This window comes from Manduca sexta, chromosome 24, assembly GCF_014839805.1.
Source record: "Manduca sexta isolate Smith_Timp_Sample1 chromosome 24, JHU_Msex_v1.0, whole genome shotgun sequence".
NCBI classification, from domain to species: Eukaryota; Metazoa; Arthropoda; class Insecta; order Lepidoptera; family Sphingidae; genus Manduca; species Manduca sexta.
The window spans coordinates 4900199-4923174 of NC_051138.1; the positions used below are offsets into that span (position 1 = coordinate 4900199).

The 22976-nt window shown below is 33.2% G+C and overlaps 1 protein-coding gene across 2 annotated transcripts in view; it reads right to left on the reverse strand.

Annotated features, from left to right (window-relative positions):
• Window positions 1-106: 106 nt before the first annotated feature.
• The window catches only part of LOC115451867 (pancreatic lipase-related protein 2), a 33516-nt gene continuing 10646 nt past the window's right edge, over window positions 107-22976 (reverse strand). Inside the window, exons 1-8 of one of the 2 annotated variants that reach the window (XM_037442458.1) lie at window positions 17013-17123; window positions 16890-16947; window positions 8825-8963; window positions 8421-8534; window positions 4580-4731; window positions 3639-3859; window positions 2831-2987; window positions 107-2378 (exon numbers count right to left, since the gene is read on the reverse strand). In XM_037442458.1, the coding sequence (XP_037298355.1) occupies window positions 2273-2378; window positions 2831-2987; window positions 3639-3859; window positions 4580-4731; window positions 8421-8534; window positions 8825-8963; window positions 16890-16947; window positions 17013-17085 (1020 nt within the window). In that variant the 5' untranslated portion in view covers window positions 17086-17123 and the 3' untranslated portion in view covers window positions 107-2272. Of the gene's footprint in view, window positions 2379-2830; window positions 2988-3638; window positions 3860-4579; window positions 4732-8420; window positions 8535-8824; window positions 8964-16889; window positions 16948-17012; window positions 17124-22976 lie in introns of those variants that run through there. The other variant, XM_037442459.1, reaches the window with a different exon arrangement.

Genomic DNA, 22976 nt, shown 5'->3' on the forward strand with positions numbered 1-22976 from the left:
GTACTCAGGTTTTTTTATTTATCTTAATACTATTTTTTATTAATATAATTTTACAATAGCGGTTTTTAGGTTGTTTGAAATCATTTACGTTATTAAATTTTAGACATTTCAAAGCGATTTTTTATTGCATATGTTTCACCCATATACATCTAGATAACAACATTTTATACATAGATGCCTTCTGTATAATTTATACATAACAGTATATTATTTTAACATTAAATATTTCTCATTAGACGTATTCTAATTAGGTACAGAAAAATTAAATTTACTTTTTTGATTGAGTTTTATTTCTTATCTATTCCTCAAGTCCTAAGAGGTTACCAATACGACTTTTTAAACGTATTTAATTTTACTGAAACAGTGTCCTTTTACATACAAATGTGCACACTGAAAACGCGCAAAGTGTGGATGTTAAACGCAAGTCGTCGTCGGCCGTCTACATAAATATCTAAGATATAGTCAGCCTTATTCCGTCTACGAGGGCTAATCCGTCCTTTTACAATTACGGACGCTCTAATCGAAGGTCGGCTTTAAATGCTATTTAGGTAAATAAGATTTATTTTTTATTCTTTTACCCATATGGCTATAAAAGTAATTAATTAAGAATTTACTTTTAATTGAAAAAAGACGGATTTGCCCCCATAGACGGAATAGGGCCTGATAATTAATTTTATAATTTTTACTACCTCTTACCATTTTAAGCTCACTTTCGTTGTATCTACATTTATTTTCTAAATGTTTATAATTTATTACATTTCTACATATTCACTAGGTCGTAAAAATAATTAATAACTACAAATATCACCGAGTTTAAGTTAGTGCAAATCAAGCATTTTGTGCGTTAAGTTCTAAGGCACTAAGTTAAAGAATTATAATTTGAATAAAAGATTTTTTGTAGTATTAGGGTCTGTTTCACAAGTTCTGAGTAAATGTTACTCGTCACACAAATAAGCCGACCAAAAACAAAAGTCATATAGAGTAATCTATGCTTCCAAACAAATTATAATAAAATGAGTACCATCCACATTAGCTGTTTAATAGGATAACCGGTACATAAAACATACATGAAAACAGGTGCTAAATCTGCAAAATGTGTATTTTTATGATACCCCGTGGAATAGAACAATCTCTTTCACTTTAATAATGTAGTAGGTCTGTTGAAACATTTCCCAGTGAATTATTTTTTTGTCTGTGATATTTTCACAAGTCAGGATATGGGAAGGTAAAGAAAACAAAAGGTCTTAAATTGTACCTACCTACGTTATGCAGGTATATAGTACTTAGTTACATATATGTGTACATATGTACATTATCTGAGCATTAAATCCTCTCATGTAAGTAATTTTTACATATAATAAATTTGAAACAGGCCGATGACTGTAAATTATAGATATTGAAGTAAAACTAATATTGGAAGGTATTATTTCTAGGTAACCGAAAACAAAACAACAGTTTTTATATTTTTTGCATGTCTGTATGTTTGTACACGCATCACGACGCTACAAAAATTACTGCATTGAATTGAATACAGTTTTCACCAATGTATTGCTAACTTAAAATATAGGCTCCATTTTAGCTTATGAAAACATAAAGCGGAACTTTTATTCAGGAAAAATGTTTCCATGAGCGGATCTGCGTGCAAAAGCTAGTGTAAAAAAAATAAAATCTACAAAGTTCTTAGTGTATAATAAAAATCATTTCTTTCCCTTACTATGAAACTAGTGTTACTTACGTAAGTATTAAGTACAAATTCAAATATTAAGAAAAGGGCTCGTTCAGCTCTGCAATTCCTACTTTCGAAACCATAACAAAATACCGCGATATATAAAAGCGCCGCCATTTTGGATTTATCTTTTATGTTGGAGCCACACTAACGTCCAATATATTATTGTATTAAATAGATAGTATTTATTTATAGATGAATTTAGGTAATTTTAAATTTAGTTTAATACAATATTTTTATGAGACAACTTTTGCTATAACAGGCGTTAATATCAGTCTTAGTGTGGCCCCGGCTTAAATGACATCACAATATAGTTTAATAAACACTGCTATTTAGGCCATTATATTTTTCAAAACATCTTAAATTAATGGATATAACATTTTTAGAAATGTCCTTAAATTTTTCAAGAGATATTGATTCTCATTTCATAAATTCATGAGTTCAGAAAACAATAAACCAGCAGGTTTTTTATGGAATAACCTCTCGGAATATTACATTGTATTGAGCAAGAATTTGCTGTCGAAATGTCATGTATTACATAAAGATTTACGCCTTTTTCGGCGATTCTTTTTTCCTTTTCGGATATATGCCATCCATTCCTTTTCCGAAGGGAGGTGATGCATTCGTTGTCAAATAATATGATCCTTGTGCACTGAAAATAAAATAGTTTAGTGTAAATCTTTATACGAAAATATCAAAATTGTATTTAAATTGTATTAAACAATAACCAAAGAGTAAAAAAGAAAGTATTATACATAAGAAAGGGCTGATAAATTGGGACTAGACAGTGAGAAGCGTAAAAAATATATTCCACAGCTTTATTAGGTAGTAAATGGAAGTCAGGAGTCATCTGTATTATAAGAGCACTATAACCTTAAGCAAACTAAAATGTCATATAAAATCTTCGCATCGAGAGTTCCAATTCAGCATTTGAGGCAGCAATGGTACACACAAAATCTGCTTTGAGTGTGCTATTTTTGTTTCTTCAATACTAGAAATTAGTTCCATAGTTTACGCTGTGATAATTCATGGCAAGATTTTTATATACCCGATCGGTCTATAATTGACAGAGTAAATCATCAAATAATTAAATAACAAACTTACTTCGGATCACAACCGTATCCCATATAGACCATGCCGGCTTCGGGTGTGGGGTTCGTTCTAAACTTCTGGTACGAGTCCGCTGGTGAGGCGGGGAATGCTTCGGGGTTCCGCACCGACTCCGCGTAGAATCGCCAGCATCTCCAATGGCTGCATAAATCTGGAAAATTTTATCATAAACTGAGTGAAGCTCTGTATTTCATACTCCATATATTATTGGGGTCATAGTTACTATTTGGCATTTTTATTTCAATTTCCGTAGTCTTTATAAAAGCAATAGACTTATTTACTTTCACATCATTTTTATTGCCATCCAGTATTACAAATTACACTGAGCTATAGAAACGATTATAGATAGGTCACGTGACCTATAGATAAGTAATCTTAGTTCATGTCAGAGAGATTGTGAACAATAACCTCTTGATAACCTGTATATTTTGTATATCGCACTGTATCATATCAATTAACAGTCGTCAAGAAAGATATTGCACATAGAAAGATTGACAAGAAAAAGTGAAAAGATTAGGAAATAGGAATCACTTGTCAAAGTAACTCCTAGATGAAAAAGTAAGAAGTGAAATTATTCCAAATCACATTTATGATGACAAATGACGGGTGTCAGATCTTCGGTTGCTTTAGGCCTCGGTTTATCGGTTGGTTAAAGGAGTAACAGTGCTTATTTTCTTGTTACATCTTCATTTCGTCATTTGATTCTTACTATTAAGCTATTACAAAATATAAGAGACCATATAACAAAATCTACTTAACCACCTTTGATAAATAGACCTTTGTAATGGATTTTAATACTTACTATCATCAGATAAAGGTATGGGTGCGAATCTAGGACACCCAGGTTGTATGCTCTTGCCCCCGTTGGGCCAGAAGTCAGCTGTGCCAGTACGAACTGGCGCGCCATACCCTCCCGCGTCTGTGTGTATCACATCTACAAACTCCGCATCTGTCTCGGTAACATGCTGCATCATCACACCATCAGGGTAGAACGCTGGAAAAGCTGGATCGAGGGCTGTTAATCTGAAATATAAGGAAAGTTCGATCGGTTTTTGGGATTTAACTATCGGGCCTAGGGTTAAAATATATATCCTACTATAATATTATAAATGTGAAAGTGTGAGGATATATGTATGGATGTATGTTTGTTCCTCTTTCACGAAAAAACTACTGATCGGATTTGGATGAAACTTTGTTGTAATATTGATTATACATCAGAATAAAATATAGGCTACAATTTATAATGATTTTGTGTAATTTGGTCATAATATGACTATACATATCAAGTAAGTCGGAAGAAAAAAATATCCTGGAAAACTCTTTTACGCGGGCGAAGCCGCGTGCAAAAGCTAGTAATAAATCTCAGTATTGGGATCGGGCTTATTTTACTACTGAATGAGTTTAATGCTTAGTGTGGTGCTGGCGTAATCGGGATTAACAAATTGTAGGCGATTCGAAAGAAGAAAACAAACCCGTTAGAAATACTTCTTAGAGCAAAATGTCCGTTCTGGCAGTTGGATTATGTTCAAAGAATGGTAAAAACAATTAGATTTAAGTATGAACTGTTTTGAAGCCTTGTATTATTAAGGATACTTAAATAACATTGAAAATAGTTCCTCACGAATATAAAGGATGCTTAAAATGATAGTAGATTTTAATCGTATTGCTGCTCTGATGACTCTAAAAAAACTATATGTACTAAACATTAACCCCTGTGTATTCCAGAAAAAAATAGATCAATACCTTTTGACAGTTTTATTGTATCTGTTCTTCAGTTCCCTCGCAGTATATCCAGCGACGTGGCTCCCGAGGGAATGTCCTATGACGTGCAGTTTCTCAATATGCACACCCATCTCTATTAGTTTGTTCAGATTGTCGGCTGCAGCGGCACCTACCTGGAAATGGTTGCCATTAAAATTAATGTATAAAATGTTATGAAGATTTTTTCTTGTTTTTTTTTTTTTAATTGTGGAATGCGTGAGAGTCGCTTTAGAGTATGGTAAAGGGTAGGGCCTCGATATTTGATGCGATGACCGTCTTTTTTGCTGGCGTTCTTAAGTAAGCGTAAGTGAAGGGGGATCTTTCGGAGGTGCAGGACTACGGCATATGATGTTTTCGTCCGCCTCTCGTCAGTTCCCCCTGTCCAGGAGTGAAGGGTCTGGTTGCCATGTGTGTGAGTTGAGTCTGTGGGTGCATTGATTGTATTGGCTGTAACTAAGTTTATAGTCACTGCAAATAATCAGTATTCTTTGGATGGTCACAGAATTACAAGCCAAATTATCTCTATGGCTTTTAGTGTGTTTTCATTCCTTTTATTCTGTCTCTAATTGATGTGAAAGAGTGTAGTTCCAACCTTATCTCCCTAGAAGTGTCACTTGCCTAATATTTTTATTTATAATATTTTTTATGGATTTGCCGGTTGTTGCCAGAGCCTCTGTTACCAAGTTACATTTAATAGGTATTCATACAATTTATACATTTGTAACCTTTTCTAATTTCGGTCTAAAGCCTTTTCCAAAACTGATTATCTGCGGCAGTGTTCAATAATAATAATTAAAATTGTTCGGATCGACTATATATTTTTGTAGGCCAATTACTAAAACGTGAGAACTAATTACGTAATATAAGTGAGCATTTGAAGGCCATTTTGGAAAATAACCTAGTCTTCATTTAACCCCGGAACATTTACCCATATGACGATAGAGAATCTACAAAATGAATGTTTAATTAATATATATATATATATTTTAATTATTACTTCGACATCACAGATGTATTATAAATACTACATGCTAACATTAGTAGATCTCTCGCGTAAAATATTTCTATGTAACCTTCTGAGCACTGAATGAATAGAACGCTAAGAATTATTTATGAAGGTCGATAACATAGGAATTTAAGGGAAAGGTAATAATGGATCCCGAGTACCGATAATGATTGAAATATTTGTCTGTATAGATATCACCTGAGATAGTGAGTAATAATGTAAATGTGTGTATCCCTTAAGAAAGAAGAGATAGTGTATTTTAATAAGTTATAAAAGTGTGTCTTAATTATAATTATTATCATGTATCAAGCTAGATAGGCGTAATTGTGTTCATTTACGTGGCTAATATTTTTTTTCGAGTTCCGTAAAGTGTCCTCAATACTTGATGGTGGGTGAAAAATATTTTGCCAGTGCTTTATAGACGGATGTAGTAAATTTGTTATATTTAATTAATGGCTAGCTCGCCCCCGTCATACAAACAAATAAAAATGACTTCTCCTATTCCGCATGAATATTTTAACCGAAATTAATTAACGATAATTGAATGATAAGATTCTTATCTTTCAAGATATCCTTATGTTCCTTAGTTTAACAAAGCAACATACGTTATATTATGACTTCCTTGTTCTTATCAATAACGAAACGCCTTTCTAAAGTAAGCGACAGCGGCATTCATATTGCTCTATCATATTTAGGAATCGAAAAATTAATCAGCCTTCTTATTATCTATATTCAATGTACTTAAAAAATCTTTACTAATCTTGCTAATCTCAGGAATTACTAAATCGAATTTGATTTTTTTTCAGTAATAGAATGCTATATAACTCGTGGGTGCTATAGGCAAATTTATCCCGGATAAACCTTTTCACGCAGCCGAAGACGCAGTAAAAAGCTAATCTATATATAAAGAATAATGTATTACCTACTTAATGTAGAGAGCACTATATCCTTACGCACAATGGTGTCGAAAACTGACTACATTAACACGATAATGACTTTAGTCTCTCAAAAAAACCCAATATAAATGAACTGTTTATTACATTTAGTAAATGTAAAATATAACGTAGTATGGATTACATAACCTATAACGTATAAATTATGGGTATTTGTTGAACGCGCGAATATTCCACATAACCGCAAGACTTGCGAAGTTGTTATTGTAAACGCTCGAAGGCCACTATACAAACCAGATTCTATACAATATGAACTCTATTTGCATTCAAATGTCGGTGAAAAGAGGCCAAGTTCTCTCTCAAGTATTTAAACCATTCATAAGTTGAAGGTAGAGGTTTTAAATTGCACCGTTTTTTAAAATCGTTGGGGTGAAGAAGGTATTTATGGAACGTCACTTGTAATGACATAAATAATAAGACAAATTACTTTTACGAGGACGTGAGAAGAAAACTAATGTACTTTGTGTTTGTAGAATATTTAAATAAACAAATATTCAAGGTTTTCCTTATATTTTATTTACATTTCTAGATAGGTGTGCAATTTAAAACAAAAGCGTTTGTAACACAAATTGATATTAAACCGGTTTTGATATTTTATGTAAGTTGATTGTGATAATAAGTTTGGTGTTGGTAGGATATATTTTACATCCGCCCGGATAGCTACCACTGTACACAAAATGTTCAAACCCGCCATAGTGGTCCACGTAAGTGTGTCGCGTTCCGGGATCAGTCTGTGTATATCCGTTTCCGACAGGCCGGCATAATTGTGTCGAGTGCCAAGGGGTAATCATCTCTCGTCAGTCAATATTCTATTATACTCCACTCCACTTACCACCAGTGGGCTCACTTTGCTAAGCACGTAAAAAAAAACATTATTTATATATTTACGATATTTGCTGAGCACGTATCAATAAAAATATTATTTATAATACTATAGAGAAAAAAAATCATTCTGTTAACAATCCCTTCAATTTGCAATATTCGATTTGAACAATGCAATAAAGCAAAACTCCCAAAACCTCGGTCCGTTTGGCAATCACCGAATGTGGCTATTGCGCAACCATCATGCCTTTGACGTGGTTTTACCTGTGATTCAGACTGAGCAAATATAATCTAACAAAACCGTATAACAAGGAAATATAATAAACCTAATCTTTAACGAATGTGGTTGAATATATTTTGATTACATTAAAATAAGACATGAGATAACAAATAAGTAGATAAAGTATATGATTCAGTACTTTATTGATGGTTTATAAATGATGCCCGATGAGATTCGTGTTTGGGGTGAATTTTGAAAAATGTTGGTTCTCATTTAGGTTAAGTAAGGCGCTGCACCGACGCAACGTTTACGCTTATAGAGCCGTGGCTTAGCGCACGCAGTCAATATTAAGTATTTTATTTAGCAAAACATGGGAATAGATATATTAGACTTAATAATACAGGTTTACAAATTAACAGGGGCATTATATATTTTAATAATGGTTTATAACCCGCCATATAAAACCGGCCATTGTGGTAAAACCCGTCATAATGTCTCGTTCCGTGATCAGCCTGTGTGTATCCGTTTCTAACAGTCCGGCATAATTATATCGACTGCCGAGGGGTAATCATTTCTTGTCAGTCGAGATTCTATTGCATCCCACTCCGCTTACCATCAGCTGCAGTGGGGTCATTGCCGCGCACGTATATAAAAAGCAAGTGTCAGTTACATAGTAGTTAAATGTTCAACAAATTAACAGCGTCTGTGCAATGCCTTATTGTACCTATACATATTCGTGGTACATTTTAATTTCATTACGTCGGTGCATTTCAATAATCATTTCCCATGAGAAAATATACAGAATTAAATTAAAATTTCTACCTTTTTCGTATTCCTTGCAGCGTTGACTAAGTATGAGCCGTGGGACATGTTGGACCAATCTAGGAGTATTACATTTGTATCTGGCCTCGCTTCTAAATACGCGTTTACTATGACCTGAAATAAATTAAAAAAATTTAGACCGCTGTAGATGTGGACCATCATAAAACCCATCATAATAGATGTTTTGGAGGGATAAGTTCTTGCGTGAATTATCCGTGAACTAATGCCCAGTAAGGCAGGCCGGCATAATTTTGGAAGCCGGATGTTTAATCCCGCCTTAGTCCAAAAAGTCGTAAAGAAAAGACAAGCAAAATTGATCGTACTTTGAGTGAAGTCTAAATTACTAACCCAACAAAATTATTAGAAACATGTCGTAAATACATAAAAATACAGATAGATTTTACCTGAACACTCTCTTGTTGTGCCAATTCGATGAAGCCGTGTATATAGAAGACGACTGGTTTGTCTTTGTCGAACCCTTTGATGTCCATGAGACGCTCAGCCTGGTTAAGTGGGATGTCCACATAGTCTTCTGCCGTTTGTCTGGTCAAAATCAGATATTAGTATAATTACTGATGAAAACGCAACAAGTTTCCTTTATAAATTGTAAACATTCATAAGTTTTTGTAAAAATACAGATTTTAATTTATTTTAAAATATAAACAACCATTCTGAGTTCAAAATTCAAATCATATTTTTAAGTAACACGGAATTGAATTACAAATTGGTTTCAACTTTTAAAATAACCGGTATCAATAGAGTTTATATCAGAATGTATTATTATTGAACAAATTTTGAGTCATTTTCTTCTTTATTTATTATCCTGGGACAAAGATTTAATAGTCATTTTCTTTCTTACTTAATTCTGTTACCAAGAGTTCGTGGTTTTGCTTTTCTAAGACTTTTCTCGGATTACAATTGTGTGCTCTTTTCTGGGCCCTTATTCTGTATGATAGTGTAAACGCGTAACGCGGCCGTGTCATATCTTCGAGAAATGTGCGTGGAATGGTATTCTGTAAGCCAAATTTCTATAGTCTTAAACGTGACGCGTTGTGTTACGTGCTTGTTACGCACTGTTAAAATAACGTGCAGGATAGAGAATAAGGCCCCTGGTATTAAAACTTAGACTTTGTGTTAACTTAATTTCATCGAAATCTATAGAGAGGTTTAGATAACAATTATGCAAATATTTTCACAATCTTTTACATTTATAATAGGCACTGCGCTAGCTCACTATTAGAAAGTTTTATATTATATTTTATTACACAAATTTAAATATATATTGTAATTTTATGCATTTGTCACTAAAAATAGTAAATAATCCAGAAAGATAAATAAAAAGGTAACCACAAATTATTGTTTTTATATCTTTTACCATCTTAAGTATTTAAAATATTGTTTCAACACAAATATAGTTTTACATAGGACCTTATAATAACAAAAAGCACTTTGCGTTTATTCTACGAACATTCAAACGCCCAAAAAATATATTAGTACTAGGTTTTGCCTGCGGCTCCGCCTGCGTAAATAATTTTTCCGGCTTAAAAAGTTGTAGCTCTCAGGAATAATGTAGCTTCATATTAGTAAAAAAAAACAACAGCAGTTCAGTAATTCTTGAGATTATCCCGTTTAAACAAACAAACTCTTAAACTTTATTAGTATAGAAGATAGAAACTAAAATAAAATTTACATTAATTAAAAAAGCTTGTCAAACATGTTACGAGAATGAAATTGAAATAGCATCTGCCACGAATATCTTCATTGAAATATTTTAGAACTAAGAATAGTTCTTCGGTATACTAACATATAAATATTAAAATGACAGACATCTTCTGGTTGCTTCGTACCAAAATAGAAACACAAATAGAAATTCTGTCAATGTTAGTTAATAATACATTGAATATTTTGGTATTTGTATGAATAAAATAACACAAATTAATGGAAATTAAACTTTGTTGCTATTCATTGACCACTTATAGATAGTTGATTAGTTTTTATCTCATTTTACGTCGAATACAAAGAGAATATAATCACTACGTTTTATTTGAATAAGACAATCAAAGATGTTCCTTTATATAAAACATAGGGTAAATAATAAATAACGTAAGAAATAAAAAAGTAGAAACAATTTCTTAACTAATAAATCTATGGGTTGTTTATTAGCAGTGGGCACGTCCATTTCAACTTCAATTGTAATTTATTTTCAGCAGATCAGTAGATAATTAATAAACAAGGTCATATTATAGTTATCTTAAAATCATGAGTCATCAAATGAAAATGGTAACGTGTATGGAAGACTATTATGATAGTATTTTAGATACTACTACTGCTAACTACTGGACATAATAAGACTTAACATCTCATGTCTCAGGATGGCGAGCACAGTGGAATACCAAACAATAGTTGTTTTTTAAGGTGTTGGATAGTGTTTCTACTGCTTATGGGCGGTCGTATTGCTTACCATCAGGCGAACGGCAAGCTCGTCTATTCATTAAAAAAAATGAAAGTTAAAACATTAGTGAATTATTTGTTTTATGTTCAATGACCTTGAAACTAATTGTGAGGAAACATTTTGACGGATCGGTTTTAATTGCAGTTAATGGGAACGTTTACGTCATTGCTTTTAATTGTACATTATCATGATTAGATACGGCTTTTATCATGCCATCTGCATAATGTTTGGATTCTTCTGAACAGCGAAAGAAGTTGTTTAGTTACCTATAAATTAATTCGCTTTCATTCACACCTTTTATCCTCGAAGGGATAGGCAGAGGCGTAACTTTTGCAAGCATTGTTACGCATTTTTCACTATGCGTAATCCATCCCATAATGTAATAGGGGGCGACCGTATCGACATGACGGGCACAAAATTTAGACTCCGAACTGATACTGAATAGAAAAACCCAACATCACTTTGTCCGAGCCGGGATTTAAACTCTACAATAATGCAGTGCAGTTTCAGTTAATAGTCAAATAAATAGATGTTTCTTATGGCTAGAATTATACCTGCCTGTCTAATTATATCTACACGCTTTAATCAATGCTATAATATAAGGTAGGTATACCCGTGATGACAAACTGTTTTATAGTTGTATCTAAAGCTATTCGAGATTATAAAGTTTTTAATAATAGTTGTGTGGGGATAATCATAAAGCAATTCTTCTTGTATCTTTAATGCTTGCTTTATCGACAAGCGTGCATAATGGTTCTGTGTATATTGTATGATAAAATTATATTCGCAACAGACGTGTTCCCAAAGGATACTCGGAACGCAACGAACGCATCCATATTGATAATAGTTTTTTTTTATTTTATCATATTTTGCATTCTCACCGCATTTAAATCACAAGTCATAAAATAATATTTTTCTGGGCTTCATAATTTTAAATGAGATTTAGATATTTGTAGACGCTAAAATAGCAATTTTCTAAAATTATATCCATTACTAGTAAACAGTCTAAACATTATTAAACAACCTTTAATCATTGTTTTGTCACTTTCTCTTACTTAAAATAACTTGAGACTCAAATAATATTAATAATGCGTTAGTTCATAAATATATTAGCAGTAAAGTCGAATATTCACCGAGTTATGCACCCAATTGAAATTTCCATTGGTCTGTTGCAGATATCTAGTGATCTAGGTCGACGGGGTTGGCATGTTTTTCAATAGACAAAGGGATGCGAACCAGTACGGATGAAAGATAAACCATTTGCATGTCGTGGTATAGTTTAAATCGGTTATTATGTAAAACGTCTAGCTTTTATTAAATATTGGATACCTTTTATATTACATTGAATAAAGAAGTATTTTTCAGTAATTTATCCCCGATCTCTGGATCAGGCAAAGTGATATTGGGTTTTTCTACTCAGCCTAGAGTCTGAAATTTGAGCTCGATTTGAATAGGCTCGCCCCTATCACGTCATGGGACGGAAGACACTTGGCCGAATAGTGCCCTGCCTTGGTTGCGCCTCTGCATACCGCTTCGGGGATAAAAGACGTGAGTGTGTGTGTGTGTGTAAAGTAAAATAGTAAGTGATTTTTTTATTGCTTTGAATGATGAGACGACCTTGCCGTTCGCCTTATGGTATGCGATGTTAAGTCTTATTATGTCTAGTAGTTATACTGGCTCAATGTCCTACAAATCGGAACACAACAGTGACTACACAGTACACACTGCTAATTGGCGGCAGAAATAAACATTGCAGCGGTTCCTACCCAGGCGGACACCCACATATGAGAGACCTACCACCAGTAAGTGATTTAATTACTTACTTTTTTAGTAAGTAATTTCCCTCGGCAGTCGACAGTCGACACAATTATGCCGGCCTGTTGGAAACGTACACAGACTGATCCCGGAACGCGATACGCTTATGGGGCCGCTATGGCGGGTTTAAACACGTTGTATACCGTAATCACTGTCGTGACGGATATAAAATAGATCCTACCATTAGTAAAATCTCCTAGCAGTATAAAATTAATTAACGTAATTACAGATTAAAAACTTTAAACACAAGTTTCGTTTTAGCATAGAATAATCTTGGTTATAATATAAAAGTAGGTGTAATTATTTTTTCGAAATTTGGAATAATGAGCGATTTTGCAAACTGCGATGTCACATACATGTTGGAGATAAATGAAATTCTATTGTATAGTCTGAATAGGAAAGTAAAATAAAATCGCCATGTTGTGGTATAGTATGATTTTATGTCATGATAAAATAGCAAAAGTGGCACCGCCAAATCAGGTTCTTTATTACCCTGTTTAGTTGTACTTTCGTCTTTTATTAGATTTTTAAGACTCCATGACTTCTATAGGTTAGGGTTTATAAAAAGACTACAATTATGTCCCTCTGACAAAGCAAATTTTTGTTACAATTGGTTAATATGTTTACATATATAATAGATATAGGTAACCATCATAGACTTTATCGACTAAAAATCTATTTACAGTTATAAAAGTTTACAATCACTACATATTTTTACCTAGAACATTATTTATCTTAACTAATGTAAGAAATGTTAGAAGTGCATCTATCTCCTTGGAAGTGCAATATTATACATTTTTTATTTTTTGTCTACGTGATATCCATACAAAATCGATACTTTTTAAATTGGAAAGTAATTCTGTCAGTCCGTATGTCTATTATTCTTTCACGGATGAACCATTGAACCGATTTCGACGTAATTTGATATAGAGGCACTTTAAGACACTGGGAAGGATATAGACTAACGTGTATCCCGGCAAAATTTATACCGAGACTTATTTCGGAAAAAAAATCACACGAGCGTAGCCGCAAGCAAAATATATTCTAAGTACGTGTTATTATTTAAATTACTATGCTAATACATCCTTTTCACGTCTGCATTAATCTACACTTCACATCGTACGTGCATATCAGACATTGAGATTTGCTGTCAGTGCAAATTAATATGCTTGGATTATATTATTAACATAACATCATGTCCGCATCGCTGAAGATATCAGTGCAATAAATATAATCACGTTTATTGCATGCGCGGTATGGCAGCGGTCTGAGGTCCTGGGTTCGAATCCTGGGTCGGACAAAGTGATATTTGGGTGTTTCTGCTTGATATTAGCTCTGGAACTTGTGCCCGATATAGCGCTAGGCTCGCCCACTATCATATCATGGGACGGAACACACTTGGCAAAAAATGGGTGCTCTGGTTGCGCTTCTGCATAATCAAGGATAAATGCGTGATGTGTGTTTGTATATCTTAGAAATGTATTATTCAAGATGTTGGGTCACCGCCATGATGCTTTAATAATGATTGGTATTCGCTCTCTGGTCTCCAATTATTTATGAACAATAACTCTCGTTCTGTTTGATTGCCAACGATTGTTGGTGATTTATTCATACCACGCGATTCTTTCTAGAATACTGTTTCCGTTTAATATGATTGGGTATTTGATGTACTGGCAACCTATATGGGCTAGAGATGAAGGGGTCCTGAGATCGAGTGACAGATCGTGTACTTTGGTTTGTTTTTTCTAACGATTTTTTTGGGTCTGAATTTTCTAAAGAGGAGTTGTATATCAAGTAGGAGGCCGGTAGAAAAATATATATTTTTTAGAAACATGCTTACAAGGTATTTAATTTTAAGTGCTAACCCTAAGATTATAGGAGGATCTTTCGAAGACACATGTAAAAAAATTATTAAATATTTATTTGGTAACAACTAAATCTATATAGGTACAGGTTTGGTGTGTTCTTTTAAGTATAGCAATAATTGTATTAGGAGACAAAAATCTTCCAAATATTCATGAAAATCTAGGCAGTTATGATTAAAGAAATTTATTCTCAAAATGACAAGTCATTTACATAAGATTAAGTTTGCTTAGGAGTAGATACAATATTGATCGGTATTCGCATAAAGATGCTCTTCCAAAACATTTATCATATTGGTACTTAAATGAAACATCAGTATTTGCCTAAACATATTGAGCAAGTTTTTCAAGTATTCTTCAGCTCCACATACAATTAGACATGTTCGCTTTTTGTATGGGTGTTGTATAATATATTATATAGAAGCTATAAATACAAGAGATTGCTAAAACTAAGAATATCGAATGTTTATTGTAAATTTTACACACATCCCATTATTGTTATTAAAATACAAAACAAATGACAGTCTGACAAACGTCGGAGCGTATAACATGCAACGAATTCTTATTTTCTTAACAGGGTCTGTGGGACTGCGACAACTTAATGCATTTGAAATAGTATACTGAGTTGTATGCTCTACTTAATATACTGAGTGGTATGCTCTATTTAATTTGTGAGTAATCGATCTGGACGGTTGATGGAACATGTAAGGATAACTTTTTGATCCGGGAAGTTGAGAAATCGAATTAATCTATATACTATTATATAAAACTGAAGAGTTTGTTTGTTTGTTTGAACGCACTAATCTCAGGAACTACCGGTCCAAACTGAAAATTTCTTTTTGCGTTGGATAGCCCCTTGTTCGTGGAGTGCTATAGGCTATATATCATTACGCTATACCCAATAGGAGCGGAGCAGTAATGGCTAATCTCAGGAACTACCGGTCCAAACTGAATTTTTTTTTTGCGTTGGATAGCCCTTTATTCGTGGAGTGCTATAGGCTATATATCATTACGCTATACCCAATAGGAGCGGAGCAGTAATGGCTAATCTCAGGAACTACCGGTCCAAACTGAAAAATTCTTTTTGCGTTGGATAGCCCTTTGTTCGTGGAGTGCTATATGCTATATATCATCACGCTATACCCAATAGGAGCGGAGCAGTAATGAAACATGTTGCAAAAACGGGGAAAAATTATTAGTTTTGAGAGCTTCCGTTGCGTGCGCTGCGTAAACGGTTAAAGTTATGCAACAATAATGTATGACGGGATTGTTCCTCTTAAAAAGTTCTAAAAAATATATTATAAAACAAAGTCCCCCGCTGCATCTGTCTGCCTGAACGTGTTAAACTCAAAAACTACCCAACGTATTACGATGAAATTTGGTATGGAGACAATTTGAGAACCTGGGAAGAACATAGGCTCCCGGGAAACTACTACTTTTATAACGGAAAACTTTAGCCTGAAAAACTTTATAACGCGGGCGGAGCCGCGGGCAAAAGCTAGTATTAAATATAGGTTTTGCAATGTTTCACTTGGGCATAATTTTGCAAGCATACATTTTGTATTTAATTAATTTTAGAAAGTATTAATGGCGTCACTAATGCATAATGTATATTTATTAAGACCCTGCCTCGGGCAAACGGCCTTGAGCATTCAACACATACATTTTAGGCGCTCGAATTACAGCGGAATTTGCAAAGATTTACGAATAATTTGTTTAAAAAAATAATTTAGGTCTTTTCTAAATTTTTAAACTACCAATATATTCCTTATTAATTTATCTATTTAGAAGTGGTTTGAAATTACAATGATGTTTTCTTTAGATGATGAAATTAACAATTTTTATCGTGATAATAGCTGACCTGACATACGTCCTGTATTAACTATGAATTTGCAGTGCGCATTCTGTCAATTGTTGTTAGTTATTTTAAACAACTGACAGTTAAAGTAGAAATATTCAGTACTTATAAACTTGCATTAGCGTTAAGAGGTGGTAAAGAATTGCTTAAATAGCTGTCAAAAACATTTCCGGTTTCCTAGTTTAAACCTTATTAAGAGGCAAAATGAGGGTTTTGACTTACAGCTGATCGAGTAAATTTATGTTTTAACATAGATTTGCGAAATTTTTGTGAGTAAGACTGATTATGTTTAATTATTTTTCTATATGGTTTAAAATATGGTTTAGCTAGCAAGCCATATTTTAAAGCTAGCTTCTTATCGAAATTTCAGAATATAAAAAACCGTGATAAAATTCAGCAAATAGTTTTATTTTAACGACTTATGGCTTGATTTTTAAATAATGCCTTACATAAAATAAGTACTTCATAAAAATACAACTTACCCATTATAAAATCTCAAATATATGTCTTCTATTCGGTTTGTTCTGTCCGGCAAAATACCTGTAACAAAAATGAGTTTTCACATCGAAAATTATCACAAACAAATACTGAATTCAGTTATGTACCATCATCTGCAGCGAATAAACTGTCCCATTTTGCACATAGAATTAAAAAGAGAATGGCAAAATAGACTGCCATTTTTGAACCAGGTACTCAACTGTTGCATGTTGAGAAGGCTAGATCTGTTTATATATGCATAATTTAATAATAGCATGTAAGCATCCTAATGCACAAACTGTATATCTCGTAAACATAGATTTTTAGGTATAAGATATTATTTGTATCCGAAGTACCGAAATTATAGTCTAATTGGACCAAATATAAAAAAGTATTTACATGATTAAAAATAACCTTTATATTTACAGCAACAAATTCCACAGTGATGGAGACAAGTCAGTAAGTCTATAGTTAATTTTAAACTTATATTAAATTGCTCGCGGCTTCGCCCGCGTGAATGAGTTTTCCGGGATAAAATTCCCGCGATATATTATTTTCCCGGGATGAAAAGTAGCCTATAACCTTACTAGGGTCTTAACTATCTCGATAACAAATTTCATAAAAAATCATCATAGTAGCTCCAATCTTTAATTTCAGTTCAACCAGTCGAAAATCTTAGAAGATTTATACAAACTTTCATCCCCTATTTTATCCCCTTAGGAGTGGAATTTATTAAAATCCTTTCCTAGGGGATGCGTACGTCATAGTAGCTTTATGCATGCCAAATTTCAGCCCGATCCGTCCAGTGGTTTGGGCTGTGCGTTGATAGATCACTATGTCAGTCAGTCAGTCACCTTTGAGTAATACATATATATATTTAGATGTTTGGATATTCGTTTAAAGTAAAGGCAGTAACCGTAGAACGGATATGGATTAAATTTTGCAAACATATAGATTATATCATAGATTAACTTATAAGCTATTTTATATTTTAGTAATTTGCTCAAGTAGGAAATATTTGGATTTTACGGTAGCGTCGCAAACATTACGCCATATATCACTTTCATTAAATTATATGAAGAATGAAGTCGTATGCGCACTTATATTATTATCACCACTTTTTTTTGTTTGTCACTACAAACGATATAACTCTATATTGCTTGCAACTAGCATATTTAGTATGCTGTATAGTAAATCATTGTTAATATATAATCGCAGACTAACTTGCATAATGCAAGAATTAAACTCTCAGCCTTTAGTTTCTTAATTATCTACTTGTCTATGGTGTCAAGGAGGTCAACAAACTCCAGCGCATATTTACTAAACAGGTTTAACTATTAGATTGGGATGGGATATAGTATCTGGAAAAAGATAATATATTAAAATCGAAACAGAGTAAAGAAATGATAGATATCTATACTAGATTAAAACCATTTATCGATTATGATTTTTTTGTGTTAAAAAAAATAGCTTAAATTGTATTGAAAAATGCGTATTTTGTACTATTATGCTCCCCTAACAGAATGAAGTACGCAGAGAGTGAAATATACGGAATGGCATGAGACAACACTACTTTCAACTACAATTCGAACTCCTTTACCGGTAAAAGTGAGGTCAAAGACCTGACGTCCTTCTAATACCAGCAATGCATGTTGGCCTCATAAGCATCTCGTAATAATATGTTGGTGCAGAGAATAGATCGATTCAAAAAGGTTAATTAGTTGTCGTCGCTTATTAATATGTACGTCTAATAATAGTTAACTTTACTATATGATAATTAGAACCATTTAGAAAAGGACATTAAAACTCGTTCTGTGAGTGACGTTGAAGCATAATGAAGATGATTTTTTTAATAAAATTAACATTTATCGACTCTTATGGTCATACTATTGAAGCTAGTTCATAGTTTATGAATTTGTTAACTTAAATATAAGTCATATGCTTTCTGAACTTAATACTATTATTACAATAATGTTTAGGTACATATTGCGTCAAAATAAATATTTAAATAAATCAAAAATACCACACCCAAGAATCCAACTGCCACACTGCTATGCTCGCGTTGTCAATAGAGCAACATAACAATCATTAGATTTCTGAATAATGAGAATTTGCGTAATGACACCAATTATGTAAAATTTTACTTACACAGTTTTAGGTCCCTGATGTCGATATAATTGAAGTTGCATGTACAGGTTAAATTATACATTAATATGGCATTATTCACAAAGGCCATATCATTTTAAAAGAGTGGCCAATGTCATTTACTGTATAAATCGTAAATCACTCTGAATAAGCATATAAAAATACTTTTATGTAGAGAAGTTGTTATGTATTTTTTTTATTATAATAATAATAATAATATCAGCCCTGTATTATATACTTGCCCACTGCTAGCACGGTCCTCCCCTACTACTGGGAGGGATTAGGCCTTAGTCCACCACGCTGGCCTAGTGCAGATTGGTAGACTTCACACACCTCCGGAATTCCTATAGAGAACTTTTCAGATGTGCAGGTTTCCTCACGATGTTTTCCTTCACCGTTAAAGCGAACGATAAATTCACAAAGAACACACACAGGATTTTTTAGAAAATTCAGAGTTGTGTGCCCTTGGGATTTGAACCTGCGGACATTCGTCTCGGCAGTCCGTTTCACACCCAACTAGGCTGTCGCTGCTTGCGGCTTTATTATAATATGTAATGTATATTTTTTAAAAGAGTGGGCCTGTGATTAAATAGGCTTAAAGCAAAGACATGTAACTATATAGTTCTAGACCGGACACCGAGGCCAAATTTTTGCCTCAAAACTTATTACCAATTGGTAATAAGTCGGTGTCTTATTTGAAATGTCCGTATCACAAGATGTCACAGCGTCCTTATATATTAATACAAAAATAATATATTTATAGAAAATATGCTAATATTCGCATTTAAAACGTGTAAATCATGATAAAATATGAGATATTTTACATTGATGTTTTTCTCTTTCACGGTATATTGAGTAATCATCAAATAAGCACAAGATTTTTGTATAACAATCTTTCAAATGTCCACTCTATTATCTAAATAATAGTTAGTCAACATCTATTATCACTATGATTTCGTCCTTAATAAGTACTAAATAATATATATTTTTTTATTCAAACTTGATGGTGTCACCTAATTTGGACAAGTGATATACACTTCTATTTGGATTCTGACTAGCCCTTAGATCCACTGTAATGTAATTAAGATTATTATTGTTAGTAATATGTTTAATATATATTTATAACTAAATAAATCTTAGAATTCTTTGGCTTGTAAGGAAATTATTATCGAGGATGACTGAAGTGTAAACAGCAAGCACTGTTTCCATGGTAAAAAACTAAAGTTGGAAACCGAATCGTTTCAAAGTTCACCGCTATTTAACGTAGTGATTACATTATTCTTGAGCGGTAAAGAGTACGTTGCGCCGAAACCAAATAGCATGAGCCCATTCATGTGCCCACCATAAAAAATTATATAGTTGGTCATTAAAATAAAAGTATTTTTCTGATTTGATCTGCCCTGCAAGCACGAAGGCTGCAGTCTTCGAAACATCCGGAGAAAATAATAATATAAAAAACCGCGAGAAAATCCGCAAAAATAGTTTTATTTTAATGTCTTATATTCGCGTTAACATACGTAATCACATATTGTTGGACAAAACCATATATAGAATTTTTCCGTAAATTCAGTTTGTACGTAAATGCGACTTGTAAAACACGCCTGAACCAGTTTGCCGAGGGCTAGAGTGCACCGTTTAAATTATTCTATGAAATATAATAAATAATAACGCGTACGCTTCAAACACGTTACCTCGTTTCTGATGCAGATGAATCCAAATACAAGTTTTTGTAATTTTATATATAACGCCGCGAAAACAAGTTTAATTTTAGATTTTTTCTTTTAGTGGCGGTTTTATTTTTTCGTATAAATGCCAAGGCAAAGAGTATATTATACGATGTTATTTTCAATATGTAATTGGTATATTTTTAACAGTACTAGTTTTTGGAATTTACCTAGATCGTTGGGTTATTGGAATATATTAATTATTAAAATTATTGTTTTGCGTAACCTTAAATATGAAAAGAGTTGTAACAATATGTCGAAAATTAAAACTATAGAAAAACAATCCTGCAACAATATCCACCATACAACATTTTCGACAAACATAAAAAAACACAAACCACCCATTTATCCCCGTAGGGGTATGCAGAGCCGCAACTAGAGCACCGACTTTTCACCAAGTGTGTTCCGTTCCAACTCCCACGATGTGATATGGAGCGAGCATATCGCCACATCGGGCACAAATTCCAAACTCCGGGCTGATACTGAGCAGAAAAATCCAAAAATCACTGCCCGATCCGGGATAATTTTCTACTTGTAAAGATAATCCATGCGACTGGTCGCATGAATTATCGAAAGTCGCCGTGAACTAACCTTTAGTACAAGGAGAACTATTGGAAGAAATTACTTGATTAAAAATGTATCCAGTGAGACAGCTGGCTGGCAGCCTCTTATAATCATCGATACCCAATTAATACATCTAATACACACACATTAACTACAAAATGCCATGATTAGGAAAATGATTGTTCAATGTTCATCTACTTTGATGATTTAAGAATAGCATGTTGTTAGAAAGGAAATTAGTCTTTATTCTTTTAGTTAAATTACTTGACGCACAACAATAAACTTTTGTACATTAAAATAATGCTTCTTTTTCTTTTTTTCGGGTCTTCGCAACGTTGCCTCACTGCACTTGGTGTTAAGCGAAGTTAAGCTCATAGAAAGTGCCGACTGGCAAAAAATACAAGCATACTTACATTAAGTAGCTTTGTTATTAGACAAGCAGAAGGTCGTAAAAAAAGTCTTCTGAAAGATCCTAGAAACATATGTTGTATTAACTACATTGGGTTGGTATAAAGGGAGGTTGAAGACATTCTTATAGCATTCTGAATTAAAAACGACAGAGAAATTATAAATTAGTTTCCGGATTCTACCATCTCATTTCAGAAACCGAAACTCTATAGCAAAACAAATGTACGTATTTTGTGAATCTGCCTTTAGCTTAGCCTTATAAAACCTTATACGTATGTAAATAAGTTATTCATCGTTGTATTTTAGCATTTATATTGCCCAACAATATTAACACACACAATTAGTCTAAAACAACGACGTTTAAACTTTAACTACTGTTTGCTATGGTTTGAGCTGTATATTTGATTATATGTATTTTTCCTGAACATTGTACAACAATCCATAATACAATAATACATTTTACAACACTGGCCGTTTTCTGGAGTCCTACGATACCTACAGATCATTTATTAATCATCGTTTATAGCAATAAGTCTTTAAAAAAAACAATTATACCATTACAAGCGCCTTAGAAGGAATTTTCAAAATATTGTTTTCAACACTTCGCATTGAGTTAGTGTAGAAAATATCGTGCTAAATTCACATAAAATTCCTTGTCATTTTAAGATTACCGTTGTCTGTGAAACTAACATAGTTACCATGTTATTAACTTTCTACACTTTGTACGTCATCGAACGTTTAAATTGCATATACTCGGTCTTCAGCAGTTTAAATATAATAATTCAGCCAATATAAATATAAGTCATGTCAACCATTTTATATAAGTAAACATTTCCACCTAAGTTAAAAACATAGTATAGAGTACAATAGTTCAATTGGGAATGGAACAAACTACTGAGACAAAGGTCCACAGGTTATAAATCCTATATTAATTACTGTCTTACTACTGGGTTCGGGCCGCCTCTATTATTGAGATGGATTAGCGAGGTGGACTAAGACCTAAACCCTCTCAGTAGAGTCTCTCAGCAGTGAGCAGTATAAAATACAGTGCTGGTATTATTATAAAGAATAATAACTATTACTGCTTCCTATAGTGTTCAGTGAATGTGATTTCCCCTATTACACATAAAACACAAGACCGTCGTCATCATTGTTAAAGGCAAACATTCGATTTGAATACAAACGACTTAGCTAAAGGAAAACGTAGGATTGTTCGTAGGCGTGTGATTGTCAATTTCATATTTAATGGTA